This window comes from Patagioenas fasciata, chromosome 1, assembly GCF_037038585.1.
Source record: "Patagioenas fasciata isolate bPatFas1 chromosome 1, bPatFas1.hap1, whole genome shotgun sequence".
Taxonomy (NCBI): Eukaryota; Metazoa; Chordata; class Aves; order Columbiformes; family Columbidae; genus Patagioenas; species Patagioenas fasciata.
In genome coordinates, this window is record NC_092520.1 from 18427792 (window position 1) to 18447752 (window position 19961).

A 19961-nucleotide genomic window follows, 5' to 3' on the forward strand; every position below is an offset into this window, starting at 1 on the left:
ATTATTTGCTGCTAGTAAGCATTTGGATTTTTTTTTAAAGTGCAGGATATTTGGGATGAAGGATAAGACTCCAACCACACAGAATCGTGCCTTTCTATGTGCACAAAAAAGCAGCTTCTTAACAGGGTAGGTTTTTCCTGGAAGTATAGTTCTGGGTGTGTATTTTCATTTTCATGGAGGACATCCATGAAGTGCAGAGCAGACATCCTCTCCCAGTTCACCACAGCATCCCTCCTGAGATGAATACCTACATTTCCCTATGGAAACCAATGCGCTACCCAAGGCAGACAGAAAACAACTGTGGATTGTGCAGACCTTGTACCTCAACAAAGTCATAAACAAACCAAGACTCAAGAGCCGAGGAAATCTCATAGGATCCAGCTCAGACATACTGTGAATCATTCTAATCAAAAGCTTACAAAGTGCATTTAGCAGTAAACACCAGGCACTTCAGGACAATAACTATTTGGGCAATATCTACATAAACCAAGACAATCACTAGATTCGAATGTCTAATAATGCCTCATACATCACAGGTTTAATGCTACAAGAGTTTTTTCTCAGAGTAACCAAAACAACTATAAAGTTACATTTCTGATTTGCCAGCAGAATAACACCTAGGGAAATACTAAAATAAACAATAAAACAAGACATGACAAACTCTTACGAGTGGGACTTCCCATAATGCATATAAACTATTCGTATCAGAATCAAGAATTACTCCTGCCACCAAGTATATTCAACTCATGCTTTTTGAAATAAATAAATAATTTTGATTAAGTGAACATCATCCAAACAATTTATCTTCCTGCTATCAAAGAAAATGTACATTTTATTTGCTCGTATCAATGTGGAAAATATAGCAAGTATAATCTGGAAAAAATACCCAACCTATACAGACTAAGCTGCCTGTTTCTGGTTAGTCATGCAGTATTAATTTGATGTACAATCAATACACAGTGACGTATCTGCAAGTACTACATGTAGGAAGAGTTATAAATAAAATAAATACTTTTCAGGTATTGTCTTGTTATTAAAATTCAACAATTAAACATTAAAAGTAAATTCATAACCCAACCATAAGCTTCTTTCTGCAAATAACTGACACAAGCACATAAGAACGGAGGAAATTAATTATATTTCATCAAATGCTGTTCCAACCTAAATCATATCATCCTTCTTACTCCAACCAAGAATATTTACTTGTCCAGCATTCCCAAGCAATTAAAAAAACACCATCCTGACTCTAAAATACTTTTGAACATGCTTTCCTGTTCTTGGAAAGAGTGGAAGGAAAGTAATAACCACACTGCTCATACCACCAGAAGAACTAGGTGGTCATACTGGAGAAGAGGCATCCTCAAGTGGAGCAAAAGCTCAGTTGTTTACAACCTACTTCTCTGACCACCACTCCTTACTATTCTCCACTGTTTTTCACTAAAGCAAGTCAGGCAAACTGAAATTCCTACCACGTATTAGTTTGCATTTCCCTTCCCACTTTTATTCAGCTTCCCTCTTTTCCTCAGAAAATGCACTTTTCTAATCAAAACCCTCTACTATTTTTCATATGCTACTACTTTAGTATATGAGTTTACCTCATAGGTGGAAAACCTGCCCTCGCTGTATTCATTATTTCAGTTTTTAGTCAGCATTTTCTAACATTTCAAATTTGTCTTCTATAAATTCAACAACAATTAAGATATTGGATTGCAGGGTTTTTGCCTAAGAGGCCAATTTTACTGCAGTGTGAACTAACATTTGAAAGAAGTAGAAAATAACCTATCATTAGCAATTCTCAAATACACTGAGGAGACAGGACAAGCAGGGAGTGTTCATTATTCCTGAAGTTCATTTTAGCAGCCCCTAGCGGCGAGGGAAGCCTCCTCCTACATAAAGAGATCTGACCATACCAGATCTAACACTGTTACAAAAAAAGAGTTTCCAGTAACTTTTGCCATGAAAAACAAGGCAAATAAAGACGAGATGTTTGTAAAATACCTAGAACATGACGTTTTACTGTCAGATAACGTTTGGCTCTTCTCAGGGATATCGCTTGTGTATTCCTGTCGTGACTTCTCTTTTTCATCACTTGAAGTTCTTTTCCAACTATTGTCATCAGTTTGTTCCCTAGCATCTGATGATTTTTGATCAGCCATTAATTTCTCCTTGTTATCTTCTCTGTGTGTTTTGGTCCACAGTGCAGTATCCTCACTAGGTTTTTGGAAACGGCTGCTCAAAGAGCTATGAACTGGCAGTTTGGAAGAGGACTGCTGTGACTTGTAGTCTCTAGGTGCACTGTAAGATGGTAAATCATCATCAGAGGGTTTCAGAAATTTGTGTTTCATGTTACTAAAAGATGAAGTCTTTTCCTGACTTGGTTTTTCGTCTGAGTGTTTTTCTGCTTTGGAGTTGTAGCCTCTCAATGCTGAGTCCATGCTACTGTGTCCACATTCTTGGTCTTCTCTTGACATATCTCTTTTGTAACCTTTGTCTTCTTGTGCCCATTCCCTGCCATACTTCTCCCTAGTGCAGCTCCCAAATACGTTCCTGTTTCTATCATCTTCATCTCGCGTCTCCCTTTTCATACGCTGTTCTTTCTTCTCTTTCTCACTTTCTGAATAGTCGCTTTTCTTCCATCGTCCAGTTCTACAATAATTTTCCTTTGTAGATGCAACTTTTTCAGCTTCTTCTAATCGTGACTGAAATACCTCCATTGACTATAAGAAAGAATAAAAAGAAAACATACTGCTTGTAAGATCATGTGGCATTGTGAAGCTCTCTACAAAATATTACAAGGAAGGCATCACTCTGTGAAAATGAATCACTGTGTGAAGGACAATGCAGAAGCCATGGAGTGGAAAAGAAAACTAGAACGAAAAAAGGAATTTAGAGCCTCATGTCCAGTATGCTCTGCTGGGAAGACTTTCTGATCCCCTCTCTTGGGCTATTTCTAAATGTCATCCTGTGGTGCTAAAGTAAAGCACCAAACACTCCTGGGTACAGGGACCACAGTCTCAGAACTGTCCCCTCCTGGCAACCAGGTGATCAGAGGCTTAAACCAGGCTGAAAGGCTTCCTCTTTCTCACTCATGAACTTTGTGTGTATGCTCACCAGATGCTCAGCTTCTATAAAACTAATTGACCCTACCACTAAACTATTTTACAATCTAGTTAAACTCTTAAAAACAACAGGAGAGCGGGTTCAAAATCCTTAGCTTGAAACAGGCTTTGCACCCATCTCTGGCTTTCTGGATAAATACTCCATTTGTTACACAATTATGCAAAATGTAGACTGTTCCTCTTCCCTCTTTCGAGCTGAATTAAAAGCCACCAATTACTTTTTTTAATTTTTTTGGTTTGGTTTGGTTTTGTTCAAAACATTACATACTGAAGCAAATCAAGCAGGGTTCTTTTTCAACCATTATCCCATATTTTAGCACCCAGAGTGGTTCATGCTGTTTGAATTTTAATTTCTTGAGAAAGATTCTTAAAAATAATATTCTTTACAACCACAGACTCCGAATAATTTCTACAAGTGCTGACCATGTTGTTTTCATCAGTCAGGAGTGACTACAATTCAGTTCAAAGACAATATTATGAAGTCATACTGCCCTATCCAAGATTTCCACAAGCAAATCAGCCTGATCAAAAAACCCCACAGAAAACTCAAATGTAACACTATGGCCAAGATTTAACACCTCACATGTTTGACCAATGCTTTTAAAGACAATTATATAATATGTAAGGGGAGCAGGCTTTAAAGAGTTAACATTGTTATGGTAGACTGTTCTAGTTAAAATAAATTTTGAAGACTTTCAAACCTTTCAGAAGCAAGTATCTTCCTCAATGTATCTGCACTGAGCACATCATAGGTGGTCAGAAGATTCATATTTGGTAAAATGTAACACAGCTCTCAGATTATCTTGGCATCATTATTATTATTATCTACAATGCACATTATTATCCACTACATGTAAGAGAAGAAAATGTATTTTCTAGTATACATCATAATTTTGGAAGCACTCAAGTACTTTGTAACTGGGACCATTTGAACCGCCTGATGTAGAAGACATGTCTTAAATTCGCTATAGGATCCCATAAATTAAAAAAATATTTAACTTAAAAGATATAAAAGGCTGGGTAGCTTTGAACTCTTCATCACTTGAGAGAAGCTTCAGAGGCTGTTTTTTCCTTCTTTCCTTACGTCTTACACTACACATTGAGTATTTGTGCCTTTACATGAAAGTAACCTTTTCCAAGCATCTATCAGTATGACAAAAAATCCTTACCCCATATCTCTCAGCCACAATTTCCTCAAAATCTCGTTTCTCTCTCTCAGCCTCCTCCTTCATCCTTTGGTATGATTTTCGTAACCAACTTAATCCAGCATCTTCTACCACTGTAACTGAAGAAAAAAACAATGAGAGGTCATAGCTTTACATCTCAGTAGTCATTCTTATTTAATCTTACTCTGTATGTGACATTAAACCTTTAATACATTAAGTTTACTTAATGTATTACCAAAAACTGAAGGGGTGAAAAAGAAAAACAGAAATAATATAATAACACAATTACTTGTTTTTATGAGTTAATGCTGGATGTAAGTCAGTAATACTGCTAATTTAAGCTTCTCCATTTTATCACAGAACAAAACAAGCAGTTTCCATGACAGGAATTGCATATGAAAAGTTGAGGGTTTTTTTAAATGAAATTAAAGAACCTTCTTATTGTTTCCACTTTCTGTGTCCATTCTTTGGCATACCCCTTACATTTGAACCAATGCATTCCCCCTTCTCGGAAAATTAATGAGTAACCCATCGCTTTCCATTTGAGAAGTTAGCAGAGGTTTTAACATTCAGGACACATACTCACTGATGCCTGTCACCTCTTATAGATTGCTGATCTCTGCGACTCCTACAAGTGGGCATGAGGCTAATGGTTTGCAGGACAGACTGTCCACAGAGAAAGACTCCCAAAGAGAAAAGGCAGGGACCCTACTGTTCCCTGTTGACAGAATACAAGGACCCTTCTTATCACACAATAAATGCTTCATGACACTATGAAAAACATTTTCCTAACAGCTCTTGCTGGAAATAGGCAGAATAACCCCAGGGTAAGGAAAGAGTGAAAAGGTTACAGAAATAATATTTTTCACCAACTGCATCTGTAATGTACTTCATTTTAATGTGACTCAGACTTCACTGGTTGAATATTTTAAAACTATAATTTGTGTAATGGAATGAAAGGAACCAAATGAGATGACAACAATTTATCTTGTCTTGGTTAAATCATGCTTTCCTTTAATTAGTTCAAAATGGAGAATTTCTGTAAAGATACTGAAGGTCAAACCGCTCAAGATTAAAAACCAGTGAACAGAAATTCTGCAGAACAACATACCGTGTTAGCCCAATATTCAATACTGGATTTCCATCCAAATTTTACTTTATTACATGTAATTCATAATCCCTTTACATCAACATTAGTTGCAACTTGTTAGCGAGACAGAGACCAGAGACTGAGGACCATAATTTAAGATTATTACTAAAAGTTGCTGTTTACCTTTTTTAACTGACACTGCTTGATCCTTCTCTGGTGGCAAACCTGTGCCACCATCTTTCCAATAGGGATTGAGTTCTCTCTCAGACAGCATGGCCTAAAACAGAAATAATTTTAATGTGTGCATAGCATACGGTTTGTATTTTGTAAAACATTTCATAAATTTTGTGATGCTTGTGTGGGAATGAACAGTTTACTCATAACTTGTACTATCTAAAGACAGGTAGAAATAAATGTAACTGTCCATCCAAGTCAAAGCTCCCAAGCATGCTGTCACCCTTCTCACACAGAAGCAGTTTCACTGTTTAACTGCGTTGCCAGTGTAGCAGTAATATGCACTTGCAACTGAAGCACGCTGTTATGGGGGATCCTGGTTTTACCTAAAGTTGCTGCTTTCCATCCTCAAACTAGATCACTTACTGTGAGTCTGTGAGGAAAGGACTGATTAAGCATTCCAGCACTGACAAAATTTTGAATTTATCTATGTTATATTGTCAGCTCTTCACCTGCTCCAGCATGCTGTATGCATCTGTTGCACAAACTGTTTTGGGTATCAAAGGAAGCACAGACATCCTGGTGTAGAAAACACAAAACTATAAACCCGCATGGAGAACAAGTGGGTGGGTGGGAGAGTCTATAAAAAAATCATATTCTTCTAGGATCAAGAATGCATATATAATAACTATATAATACATGCTGTTATTCCAATGACTTAAGATCTCTACATTAAATGGCCCTTCAATAGTTCAGAAAAAATGTTCAGCAAAAAATTATGCATGGAAAAAAGAGAAGATTAATCCCTTTTCAAAAGACAAGAACCAAAGCACCACATACTGTCCAAGAACAGTGCTCCACATCAATCTCGTTCGTAGCCACAACACAACTAACTGGAAAAACTAACAGCCACAAGTGGCCTACGGCCAGATGTGAGGACAAGTAAATATTAGACCATGATCAGCAACTATGTTTTCAGATCAGATTACCTTGCATTTAAGGAGATGAATGAGCAAATGAAGCAACCAGCAACTAACTGTATGTAAACAGAACTAATTTAAAGACAGCAGCTCCTTCCCCAGTCAGATTCTGATCCGCCCACAAGTTCATACACAACTGCACCATGAAAGGCACAGCAACTGCTCTGAATTCTTTCTTCAGGAAAAAACAAGTCTCAGCACCCTACACTTTAACACAGTAACTTAGGTAAGCTTTTATCACACAAAACAACTGTTCTCCTTTCACACACACCATGGGGAAGAAGGCCAGACAAACAGTCCATCATTGTCATTAAGGAAGAACTTCAAATATTACAGAACTTAGTACTAACAAAACTGGCTTTCTCCTTACCTAGAAGATACTTTAAAGACTTTTGTCTGCACATCAGCTGTATGAACCCTTTCCATCCCAAACAGAATAAATAACTGACCAATTTAATTAAAATCACTACCACACAATACATCAGGCATTGGTTTAAAAACTATACAAGACTCATGTATTTGGTTCATGACTTATGCCATTGGCTCATTCATCACACAAAATTCAGTAAGATGCAGAAAAAAAATTATATATTAATTTATCCTACCTGCTCACGTTCTTGAGCTTTCTGTCGTTCCAGTATTTTTTCTTTGTGTCTTTCACCTTTGACAGCTGCTACTGATGTGGTTTTCAATGACATGAAGTCTAAATTCATCCATTCTTCCCTCTTTAAAATAAACACAAAGAATCAGTGTTCATGCTTTCAGCAAAAACACAGTTTAGGTACAAATCAAACCAGTACAACTACTGACAAATGTTACTGATAGGTTTTACAAACACATACAAAATACTTCGATCAAAAGCAAATATGATTTTAAGAGCCTATACCTTTCAACTTTTAAATATTTATTTACACAAATAAATTTCATAAATGTCTTTCCATTATCTCAAATACATCTTCATAAGATACTAGTAAATATGCAAACCATACAGACTGTCTATTATTTGTTTAAACAAACACTGTACATCTAGACCAATTCCTTTTCATCTTGCTCATTCTGACTTCATGGCCCCTTAGATCTCTTCTAGCGGATACAGAATCTGCAATCAGTAACTGAGCAAGCTCATATCTAGGCACTAACTTCACCCTCAAATTTAAGTTACACATCTAAATTCCACATATTGTACCCAAAATAACAGGTAAAAAACCTGCATTTACAAGACCTAAGCCAGCCAAGGACATGTTAAAAGTGAGGACTACTCTCTAAAGAAAAGTAGCATTTAAAAAGTCTCGATATACCTACTGCCTTTATACACACAAAACCTGAAGCCTCAAAAGAAACCAGTGATACACACATTATAAACAACCACTCTGTAGAAACAAGTATTTGGAACACTTCTATGGACAGAATAGCAAACAAAATAACAAGATTACACTTATTTTGAAACATGTCCTTGCAGAAGATTCTTCATATCTTCAGTAGAGTTCAAGTCTGAGTTGTCAATATGAATAGATGCTATATGACACACTTTCTCTGTTTTAAAAATCACATTAGACAACACACCAGACAGTTTCAGAGGTGACACACAACATTCTACTTCTCAGATCTCCTCTAGCAAAGAGACAGAAGTGAAAAACAATCCATCTCCAAATGCTTCAAAAGTACTATGTCCACATTAGTAAGCAACATGGATCAAGAGAAGTGGATGTGCACAGGACCTCTGCAGGTTGTCTGGTCCAACCCCCTGCTCCAGCAGGGCCACCTGGAGCCAGCTGCCCAGGGCCATGTCCAGACAGCTCACAGATACATCCAAGGAGGGAGATTCCACAGGCTCCCCAGGTAACATGTGCCAGGGCATGGTCACCCTCATAGTAAAACACTGTTCCATGATGTCCAGAGGGAAACTCCTGTGTGGCACTTCGTGCCTGTTGCCTCTGGCCATGTCACTGAGAACCACTGAAAAGAGCCTGACTGTCTTCTATGCTTCAGATCTGTGGTTTGGGGCTTTTTTTTGTTTCTGTTTGGTTGGGTTTGATTTTCTTGTTGGTGTTTGGATTTTTTTGAGTAAGCACGCTAGACTAGTCCAACACTGGTCCCATGGAGCAACTCAGGTGCACTTTGAGAACATTTAAATTAATTTAAATTCAACAGGAAATGGATGTAGATGCTCCAAGACTTCTTCATAATGTGAGTCAAAATCAAAAAAAAAAAAAATAGGGATGACCATGAAATTCCTTTCAAAAGCACTCTCTTCATGCAAAAATAGACAAGCCCAGGGAACAGATTATAAAAGAAATGCTCGGGAAAAAAAAAGGCTTTGCAGTATAAGTTATTATGACATACATAAGGATTTATATTTCATTACTTTATACTTTTCCAGTAACATAGATATGATTCAGAGATCCTTTTTATTTCTCTTAACAAGATGTGCAAATTCAGAATGAGAAACAGACTTTTTTCAGGAGTGGAATTAGACATAAAACTAAAAATCATCATTTTCACACAACTGAGAATGTTGTGATATGTGAATACATTTATTTTACTAAAATCACAGTAGTTCATTTCAGAATGACTCCATTTTCCAGAATAAACACTGCTTACTGGACATACAGTTCACCTAACAAGATCAAAAGAGACATTGATTCCATAAACATTGTTGCTGAAAAGTTCTACACCTCTTTTTCTTATATCTTTTTAAGCACCACAGAAGTAAAACTTCATTCAACTGCAGAATAGTCATCAAAATTATGCAGGAAAAAAACAACATGCCTAGTCAAGGTCTTTAAGTTGACCTCTTCAAGAAAATGAAGCTAAGATGCTAGACCTTCAAAATATGATGAAAGGAATTGGTGTAGTGCCTTGTTAAATGCTAAGCAACTATTAGAGAAGCTAAACAAAGACATTTGTCTGTAAAATAAGTTTTGTTCAACACATTGCAAAAGAGCTGTCAAGAAATGTAAGCGGATTTCACATTCGGTCATGCTAAACTTATTTCTGGAGTATTTATCAAACTGCTCACCTGCAGGGAGGGTTCTTCCACAGCATCTGATTGCTTGTTGACCTTCCAAGCTTTTTCTGTGTTATCTGACTGTGACACATTTGACTCAACCCATTCAACTGAAGAATCCTAGAAACAGAGTTTAACATAAAGAATATTAATAGCCCCTTAACACACTTTTATGTTGATAAAAGGCCATACTTACCAAGTATATTGATCCTGATTAGCATTACTAATATAGTATTGTTTATTATTTTAAAATACTGATAATAAAAAGAGAATATTGATATTCCCATAGAAGATTGTTCCTTCATGATCAAAACATTCCACCACATTATGAGCACATCACAGCATGTAATACTAGTTTATACTGGCAGTTTATTAGCATAACACTGCTAAAGTTAAAACTGTTACAGTTAAAACTGTCAGAATAAAATCAAAACCAATTGCTTTTATGGTATTACAAAAACAAAATTTTAAAAATCTAAATTCAATAATAAGTATGTTTTATATTAAAAAAGTGAAATCAGTAACAGTACAAGATAAAGCACTGTACATGCTATCTCCTTCTATTTTCATATCCAACTCCCTACACTTGCACCTGCAAATACTGCACTGAGATTTTACCCTTGAAGCCCATAGGACTCCACTGAACAGTTTCTTTGCTGTTTACATGAACCTCTCATGTGAAGAACAGACTCTGGATCAAAGGCATCAGCCAGGACTGTACTGTAACCCAGTACTCACTGACATGATCTGAAGGGTTTTGATGACTCTCATGGGACATGTGGGATATTTGTGCTTTAGGTTACTTCCTACACTGAAAAGCATAGTTCACCTCGGATATCAGTTCCTGGAAAATAAATCTCATCATACTTCATGTTCCTTCACCCAATAAAGAGAATCTCTGAAAATAAAGTTAAAATTAAAAAAAAAGGAGGTATTTGTTTACAGATTCAAGTTTGAGCCTTCCTTCAGACCCACGTACAATTCTCATGTTGTTGGGAGTTTCCACGGTTGAAGATTTCAGTTTCTCTCTGCTGAAAAACCATAAATCACTTAGCTCCTGATGAGTGAATTAAATATTATAAAATTCACAAGCACTCACCTAAGAGCACCTTTTAAACTGATTAAATACTCGGTATGGTACAAAAAAGGACAAACTCTACCAGTTTTTCTCAATAGAAAATGGTTAAGAATGAGCCTTAATTTTATTAACCATGTGTACCTACAGAGAATGAAATTGTGCAAGTTTTAAAAATTTCATTTGAAACATTTGAAAGTTTTTTTACTTACTGAAGAACTATCAGCCAAGTCATCCTTCTTTTCAGATTTTTGTTTCTTATTTTTCTTCTTTTCTTTCTTCGCCTTTTTTGAATGTTTATCCTTTTTCTTTTTTTTGTGCACAGAATGTTCCTACAAGTAAATGTTTGTAAATGAGATCCAGTAAACCCCATCACTCACATACAAGAAAAAACAATCTCAATCTACTTATCAAACCACGCTGAAAAAGGTAAAACACACACAGCTGGATACTGCTGCATTTTATAGAACTATAGAATCATCTTTGTTGGAAAATACCTTTAAGATCATCGTGTCCAACCATTAACCCACCACTGACAATTCCACCTCTAAGCCATGTCCCTACTTCTACTACTCTTTCTCTCTCCTGTTGGGGGAACAGAGGGACAGTGGGAGGGCATGCCTCACATCCATCATCGACTTCTCTTCCCCCCTCAAAATCTTTCTCACTGGAACTAAGGCATTATAACTATACATAAGAACATCTTCTACACTACATTTATTTCAGTCAAATCTATTGCCTCTGGAATCACTACATCATCAAGACACATCTGTCCTTCGTTGAAATATCTACACAGATTTCTACACTAGAAGAATTCAATATTCAGAGGTTCCATTAAGGCTTCTCCTGTGAATGACCACAAACAGGACAGCTATGAAACCATGGATCCTCGAGATCTCTTCCCATGGGGCTATTCTTCTCTGGCAACTCTTGCTCTTCTAAATTTGGTAGAAATTAAAGCTGGAATTGAATGACAGAAATTTTTCCTCTTTGTGAGTAAATGATTATTTGCACCTAAAAAATAAGCTAATATTTAAGCATGAAGAATTCAGAAATCGGGAGGTTTTTAAAGATCATCTTAAAGCCCACAAAGCCTTCTAGTTATACAAACATGCTGTAAAGCTAACACCACCATTCAATGATTTACAGTTCCATCACCTTTTCCAGTTGTTCCACACGTTCGTTCACATCAGGAAGCAGCCACGTATCTTCACCTCGTAGATGCTTTAGCAGCTTATGTCTCTGCTCCTTTTCATAACTAATTTTGGCCTAAGACAAACAGAGAAGAAAAATAACCAGGCAGCATTCAGTAGCATTTACTTACGGACACACCTTTGTAAGCCACACTGACAAAACCATACACAATGCTGAGATCTGTGCTTGAGAACTTTTAGAGGACTACACAAAACTTAAGCTTATAATTGGACAGAGATGAAACCATGGAGATACAGGGAACTCAAATAACAACAAAAACAGACTCCTAACTTGTTTGCTCCACAAGTAAACATAAAACATGTTGCCAAGATTTAGCCAGGGAAAAGAACAAGTTTTCTGCATTCTCCATTTCACTTCTGGTTGAGAAAGACCAGCAGTTGGAGTCAACAGTTCCCTTCCATCCCTTGAGCAGCTCTTGGGCACACAAATCTATAAACACCTCAAATAAAGGCCAAGCCAGATCAGCTTGTCAACATCTCTTCACTTAACATGCTCTGTGCGTCTCTAGGAAGATTCAGCCTCTTACCTTTCTCCATAATAACAAGTATATTTTAAATAAAATTACTATTTCCTTCATATTAACAAAGTTACGAATATACATTGCAGAAAATGAAGTTAACATTATAAATAAGATACAAAAGGAGCTTTTATACTTTTTATTAGATCTAAGAATAAACAGGAAAAACACAGGCAAGTATTTGGGTAATTGAGACACATGATCCTAATAAAAACAACGGATCATCATTCTGGCTGAATTATACAAATACATATTCAGAACAAAGAATGAGCAGAAACCATCATCAAACTGCAGACTGTTGTCTCCTGAATACTAAATGAAACAGGGCTGTGCAAGATGACTCTGTAGTGGCAATACCACCAGACTGTTAAAAAGAAAGACGGATACAAATGCATCAGGTGAAAGTTAATTTCTTCTTAGACAAAGACACAAAATACAGAAAATTCTTAACAATTTCTGAGTGTAAAATCAAAAGAGAAATCTGCCTAGGCATTTAAAAAAAAAGATAAAATAAGTATTTTCACGTAAATTATCATTTTAGCATGAGAAAGTTCGCAGCAAAACCCTCTGATCCTTTCTAAAAACTGTCTAGCTACTTCTACCATCAAATCACAATATTCATTTTATTGTTGGTGAATGCTTTCCCCTCACACATACACACACAATCATCTCAGGCAGGGAGGAGGAAAATCTGTCTACGCTACTCTCTTAGCTTCAAAACTTACCTTTCTATTCTACTTGTCTTTAATAATGACACAGGGCTTACTAGATCCTATAAATTGTAGAAAAGTAAGAAAAACTAGTTAAATCCCTTGTCAGATTTTATATTCTGTGCTATGAAGGCCAACTCTAATAGGTTCACATCTCCCAACCCACAAGAGTTCAAGCAATTAATTCACATTAAGGTTTATTAGTATTTTCTGATGCCAAAATAAAATCCAACAATTTATCCTTTCCCCTTCACAAATGAATACTTAACAATAGGTACATTTTAGGTCACCACTGCAATATTTTTAAGTTTTCTTCTCCATAAATACAGGATGCTACATTTCTGAAATACCTCTATTTCAAAGTAAAGCAATAATTAGGCAAATGACTGCATGCTACACACAAACACAGAGGACCATTACAAGCAACAACCAGTCAAGAAGGAGAAGCATCATGCTACATTATGTACTCCTGTGACATCCTAATAAAGTTGCTCACAGTCTCCTTTACAACAAGCACAAGCTGAAGTACAATGCTGGTAAAGCACTCTGAAACGTCTGTTGGTAAGGTACAATAAAAACGGTAATTATTCTACAGCTCTGTGTTAGCAATAGTGTCACCAAGGTGAACAGTGCCGAACTTTCTAGTCTTTTCCACAAGCAGGCCAAAGGGTCTCGGATTTCACAGCCCCATCTCAATGAGGAAGGAAACCAAGTTCAGGGAAAGTGTTTTCTGGTTTTCATTAGGCAGGTCATTAAGGCCAGCCTGCATGGTTACTGACAACAGTATCTGCTAAATGAAGAATAGAACTTGTTCCAAACAGCCTGTAATATACTGCAGACACAAACACCAAAAGCTGTAAAAATTACACCATGCCAGCCCAGGAAGAAGGAGAAAAGATCAAAGAGCCTGCCAATGGCCAAGGTCTAGGTCACCTAATAAAGAGAGGCTGTTACACAACAGTTCCCTCGGTGAGGTCCAGAAGGGATGGAAGGATGTCACCTAGGGAGGGTGGCTAAAATACTCCCTCCATAGCTCACAGAGACCCTGACCAACACTCTTCCCTGACCCCAACTCTATTTACTATTTCAGCTCTCACCAAGGCCAGAGAAAATTTTCTGCACCGCTAGAGAGACCATGCAATTTCCCAGCTTTAACTGTGGTCAACCTCTGGTTCTTCAGATGATAAACACTACCATTCAATAGTCAACTTCTCCATGTAAAAGAAGAAAAATTCCTTTTTTCTCCCAACAAGCATTCAGAAGAAACTCTACAGCACACCACCAAATCAAAACAGCATGACAAAACCATCCAACACAGACCTAAGCTGCTCTGAAGGCCATCTACCACTGAAGGGCAGGGCTCCATTCCTCTCTTCCCTGTGCTCCCAGCACTCCCTGCACCCTGGTCTCAGGGGAAGCCACTTCAAGGACAACCCTGACACAAACTGAATCCCACCTGCAGGTCAAGCTTCCAAGGTGCTCCCCTGGCAAGGTCAGCAAGGCTACCAGTTTAAGCACAAGGAACAAGAGAAAAAGTGTGCACTGTGCAGGGGAGGGAGGAACAAAAACAAACAACAAGTAACAGAAGAGTAACCCTGAAGTACAGAAATACCATGTTATAGCACAAATGCAAGAATAATTCAATTTGAATTATTTCTAGCTTTTTAAAAAAGAAAAAAAAAAAAGGCATTCATGTCTAGGAAAAACACACACCCCTGCACTTACCAAAACACCCATCTGATTATTTTCTTTTTCTAAACTTGAAAATTAAAACAGTAGTGTCATGAACTACTGCTCTCATCAAAGCAAGATGCTATTTCTGTGGCTTAATAACAATTTGTATGTCAATACATAATTATTTAATTACCGATCATTATCATAAACATTACCAGCTCCTGGGTTTACCAATGCAGTTGGAAGGACACAAATAAAAGAGTAAGTTTCCAAAATTTAAAAGAGAAATCTAAATCAGCGAGTAGGGTAGTATTTTGGTTCTTCAAATGAAATGTAAGTTCATAACTGGCAAAAAACACAAAACAGTAAATTAAAAAAAAAAAAAAATCAAGAAGAAGCAACTTCTTCTGTTCAGTTTTAAAAGTAAAAAGTTCTAATGAAATCTATTCTATTTCCATGACTGTTTCAAAATCTACTACATATTCAACCTGCAAGAGTGAGCTAATCCCACATTCTTCTACTGAGCTCACCAATCTGAGAAGAATTACTTCTGAAGAGATAGTGAAGGTTCTCTCAGACTCCTCACTGCCAACAATGAGATTTAAAGAGTTCCCTTTTATCTTAGCCCCAACTACATACTCTATAGAACAGAAGACAGACTAATAATTTCCAATATTTTACAACTTAAAGCTCCTTAACATGAGTTTGTTGAATGTCTCATATTTCCAGAATCAGAACTGCTGAAGTACAGTCATTTCTGCAGACTTCTTGGATTATCACACACAAAGACCTACACAGCGTCCCAAGTGTCTCTGCCAAAACAAAAAGCAGGAGCTTCCAAGATAGCAGCCACCAAATAACTGTCTTAACTAGATTAGCCATACATGCAAAGTCCCTGCAGGTCTCCTTTTTTTTGCCTTTGAAAGTGAGACAGTCAAAATGCACCAAGATAAAGCCTTGCAGCAGTTTTCTCCCAGTTCTGTCCCACCACTGTAGCAGCAGGCAGTGTAACCATAAGCAAAGCAGAGGAAGTCAATACACTTAAGACATTAACCTGTTCTCACTTACTAACATTATCAAAACTATACATATTTAAATGAACAGATGAACATCTTCAGGAGTTCTGAAACTTCAGAAATACTTCATTTTCTTCAAATTAGAACCGATTTTCCTTCTGCAGTAAGAAGCAGGGAAGCAAAAAAAAACCTCCCACCTGCCTTGCCACTTGCAACTTTTTTCCTGCATAAAACTTCAGGGACAGTACCCTGAAGGGGAGGTTAACTTTATTCGTTTGTCTGTTTTCTGCTTTCTTATTTTTCTGAATGGACAGAGGAAAAGAAAGATTTTCATGTGTGCTTATGATAAAACCTGGTTTTAACTTAATTCAAAAGAGAGTTTATTAAGAACAGTGTAAAACATTAAAAAGGGGGAGTTCAAATTTAGCTAAGTACTGACTATTGCTAGATGTGTGATGCTTAATGGGAACATCAATTGCTTAAGCTGAACGAAAAATATTTAACCACTTTATCAAATGCTGTTTTAAATGGTACGATATCACCACAAATCTGAAGTACTAGTATATATCACCTATACAGGCTATATCCTGTATATATTTATCTCCTATATATATATCTATGTATCATTTCAACTCTAGGTTTTGCAAGTTACAGTGTAAGTAAGCCTCAGGCTACTCAGGCCATTTTCTCATTACTTTTTTTCTTAAAATATCTTTGCCCAGTAAAATTTGGCAGCTGCTTACTTTGGCCTTTCTCTCAAAAGCCCATCATCACAACCTTGTATTTTGTCATACCCTGGCTTCCTCTTACAATTTTCTTTCCAGTTATCCCCCACTCCTTAAACTTCAAAACAAGTCATGTCATCTAACTGATGCACCATTTACCCTTTTATCATTCACTCTACCTACAAGTTACAACAAGAACCAGCAGCTTATTGCACAAGTACCAAACATGGCAAATTTTGAATAAAATTAACCAGGATTAGCACAGGTCTCCAAGTCACAGCAACTCTACCAAAGCATCTGTGAGCAGGAGCCTCCTAATTCTTGACTAACACTTCAGCAAGATATAACCAAGCAAGCAACATCCTGGCTCCACAAAAACAGGCTGTCTGGCTTGTGTTCAAGTTATTACAAGTTATTAGTACTCCATGACAGGAGCACTGTAATGGAGACCACAGAATCACAGAATGTTAGGGATTGGAAGGGAGCTCAAAAGATCACCTAGTCAAATCCCCCCACCAGAGCAGGAACACCCAGATGAGGTTACACAGGAAGGCGTCCAGGCGGGTTTTGAATGTCTCCAGAGTAGGAGACTCCACAACCCCCCTGGGCAGCCTGTTCCAGTGCTCTGTCACCCTCACTGAGAAGAAGTTTCTTCTCAAATTTAAATGGAACCTCCTGTGTTCCAGTTTATACCAATTACCCCTTTTCCTATCATTGGTTGTCACCGAGAAGAGCCTGGCTCCATCCTCATGACACTTACACTTTACAAATTTATAAACATTAATGAGTTCACCCCTCAGTCTCCTCTTCTCCAAACTAAAGAGCCCCAGCTCCCTCAGCCTTTCCTCATAAGGGAGATGTTCCACTCCCTTAATCATCTTTGTTGCCCTGTGCTGGACTCTCTCCAGCAGTTCCCTGTCCTTCTGGAACGGAGGGGTCCAGAACTGGACACAATATTCCAGATGTGATATCCTGACTCTTTAGCAAAGGCAGGCCATGAAGACAAAGAGGCGGAGGAGGAGTTTCCTTTGCTTTGTCACTTAAGGAAAGGCTGAGAGCCAGGACAGTTTGGCCTAGTGAAGGGAAGGCCAGGGAGTGGGGGTGGTGTCACCTTATCAGTGTATATGAATATCTCAAGAGAACTGCAAGAAGACCGACCGTAGGTCTTTGAAAGGTGTAAGCACAGAAACACATAGTAAGTGAAATACCGATAGAATGATATCACTACCAGTGGCAAAATACATGAACTCAGGTAGCTGTCACTCAAGACCGCTCCTCGTTGCTTTCTGTCTCTCCCGGTAGCACAGCCCAGCCCCTCTCGGGGCAGAACCGGCTCTCCGCAGAGCCTCCCCCTCCCACAGCTGCCAAACCTGTGGGCAGGAGCCCACGGCCAGGGCCGCCCTCAGCAGCGCTCCGGCGCCGGCCGGGCGGGGGAAAGGAAGGGACCGAGGGGCTCCCGGGAAGAGGCCAGGCCAGGCCAGGCCAGGCCAGGCCGGGCACCCCACCTGCGCCAGCAGCGCCTCCCGTTCGCGCTGCCGCTGTTCCCTGCGCGCCGCCAGGCTCCGCTCGCTCTCAAACCCCGACGCCATCACCGGCCCACACCGGAAACACCCGCCGCGCAGCAGCCGTACAACAATCCCGCCGTACGGCGAGGTCGCGAGACTGTCGTAAACGGCGTCCCTGGCAACGGCGGGCGGGGCGGAGCTGGCTCCTGCCGGCGGGGTCGTGGCGCATCGGCGCATCGTACCCTTTAAAACTTCGAAACTAAAGTCATAGAGTCACAGCATAATAGGACAGTTTGGGTTGGACGGGAGCTTCAAAGGTTATCTAGTCCAACCCCCTGCAATGAGCAGGGACATCTTCAACCAGATCAAGTTGCTCAGAGCCCCGTTCAGCGTGGCCTGCAATGTCTCCAGGGATGGGGCATCTACCACCTCTCTGGGCAACCTGGGCCAGTGTTTCACCACCCTCACTGTAAAAGATTTCTTCCTCATGCCTAACCTGAATCTCCTCTCTTTTAGTTTAAAACCATCACCCTTTCTTCTGCCATAACAGGCCCTGCTAAAAAGTCTGTCCCCATCTTTCTTATAGGTCCCTTTTAAGTACTGAAAGGTCTCAGTAAAGTCTCCCCAGAACCTTCTCCAGACTGAACAACCCAACTGTCTCAGCCCGTCCTGACAGCAGAGCTGTTCCAGCCAATGATCATTTCTGTGGCTCCTCTGGCCCCCTCTCCAACAGGTCCATGTCTTTCCTGTACTGAGGCTCCAGAGCTGGACACAGGACTCCAGGTGGGGTCTCACCAGAGTGGAGCAGAGGGGCAGAATCAGCTCTCTCAACCTGCTGGCCACGCTGCTTTTGATGCAGCCCAGGATACAACTGACCTTCTGGGCTGCAAGAACACATTGGTGGCTCATGTCCAATCTTTCATCCACCAGTACCCCAGGTCCTTCTCTGCAAGGCTGCTTTCAATCCCTTCATCCCTCAGCCTGTACTGATATCAGGCTTGCCCTGACCCAGGTGCAGGACTTTGCACTTGGCCGTGTTGAACCTCGCGAGGTTCACATGGGCCCGTTTCTTGAGCTTGCCCAGGTCCCTCTGGATGACATCCCAACCCTTAGGCATGTCAACCACACCATTCAGTCTGGTCTCATCCACAAATTTGCAGATGTCAAATTGTGGAAGGCTTTCCACAACCTCGCAGGTGAAGGTCACAGCAAATATTGTGTTGTGGCACAAACAGCTTAGGAGGTGCTTGTGCCACTTGACTGACAGGACCACAAAGTCCTGGGATGGGGACACTGTCCTCCAGGCTTGCCCCTGCCCCTTGGCTGAAATTACCTCGTGTAAACCACAGCATCCTTGTCTGGACCAACATTTATGGGAAGTGAACAAGGGAAACATGGCCAAACCAACACTCACAGCACCAAGGGCTCCACATTGCAGTCACCCACACAATGGCCTTCCAGCCACTTTCTGCCCTGTTTGCAGCCGGTTCAGTGTGTCCATGCCTCCCTGTGGCTTCTGTAATGGCAGCATGCTGGCTGCTCAGGATGTGCCTGCATGGGAGGAGGGAAATTAAAAAATACACACATTCAAGCACTTACAAGTTGCAGTTGGTCAACAGTGTTTGAGAGGGCTGCTATATCTCAGGTGAAGCAAACATATGAGACATCATCCTTTGGAATGAGACCGGTGCATTATTGGTGTTTTGACGCAAAATGTGTTCACAGTTGCCAAGTAATAACATTATTTAGGTAAAAGTCTGAGAAGTGCTTGGGTAATTTGTTAGCTATTTGCATTGGACAGTGTGTTTTCAAATTGGTAACTGTAATTTAATCATTATCTCCATGGTGGTATTAACTGTGTAAATTGCATTTGCATCCTTGTTCAGTTTATGCTGTGATGGTTAAAAACAACTCAAGAAAAAGTGGTCGAAGATCACCACTAGATAGTGATAACTAATAGAGCTTAATGGGCACCGTTTGGAAAAGCA

At 39.3% G+C, this 19961-nt stretch overlaps 1 protein-coding gene across 2 annotated transcripts in view; it reads right to left on the minus strand.

The window, feature by feature from the left end:
- Positions 1-18225, minus strand: part of CWF19L2 (CWF19 like cell cycle control factor 2) — an 85213-nt gene extending 66988 nt beyond the window's left edge. For both annotated transcript variants that reach the window (XM_071803755.1, XM_065831732.2), the window contains exons 1-8: positions 17974-18225; positions 11770-11880; positions 10824-10943; positions 9549-9656; positions 7135-7254; positions 5559-5652; positions 4289-4404; positions 1999-2717 (exon numbers count right to left, since the gene is read on the minus strand). In XM_071803755.1, the coding sequence (XP_071659856.1) occupies positions 1999-2717; positions 4289-4404; positions 5559-5652; positions 7135-7254; positions 9549-9656; positions 10824-10943; positions 11770-11880; positions 17974-18210 (1625 nt within the window). In that variant the 5' untranslated portion in view covers positions 18211-18225. The remainder of the gene's footprint in view (positions 1-1998; positions 2718-4288; positions 4405-5558; positions 5653-7134; positions 7255-9548; positions 9657-10823; positions 10944-11769; positions 11881-17973) is intronic.
- Positions 18226-19961: the final 1736 nt, after the last annotated feature.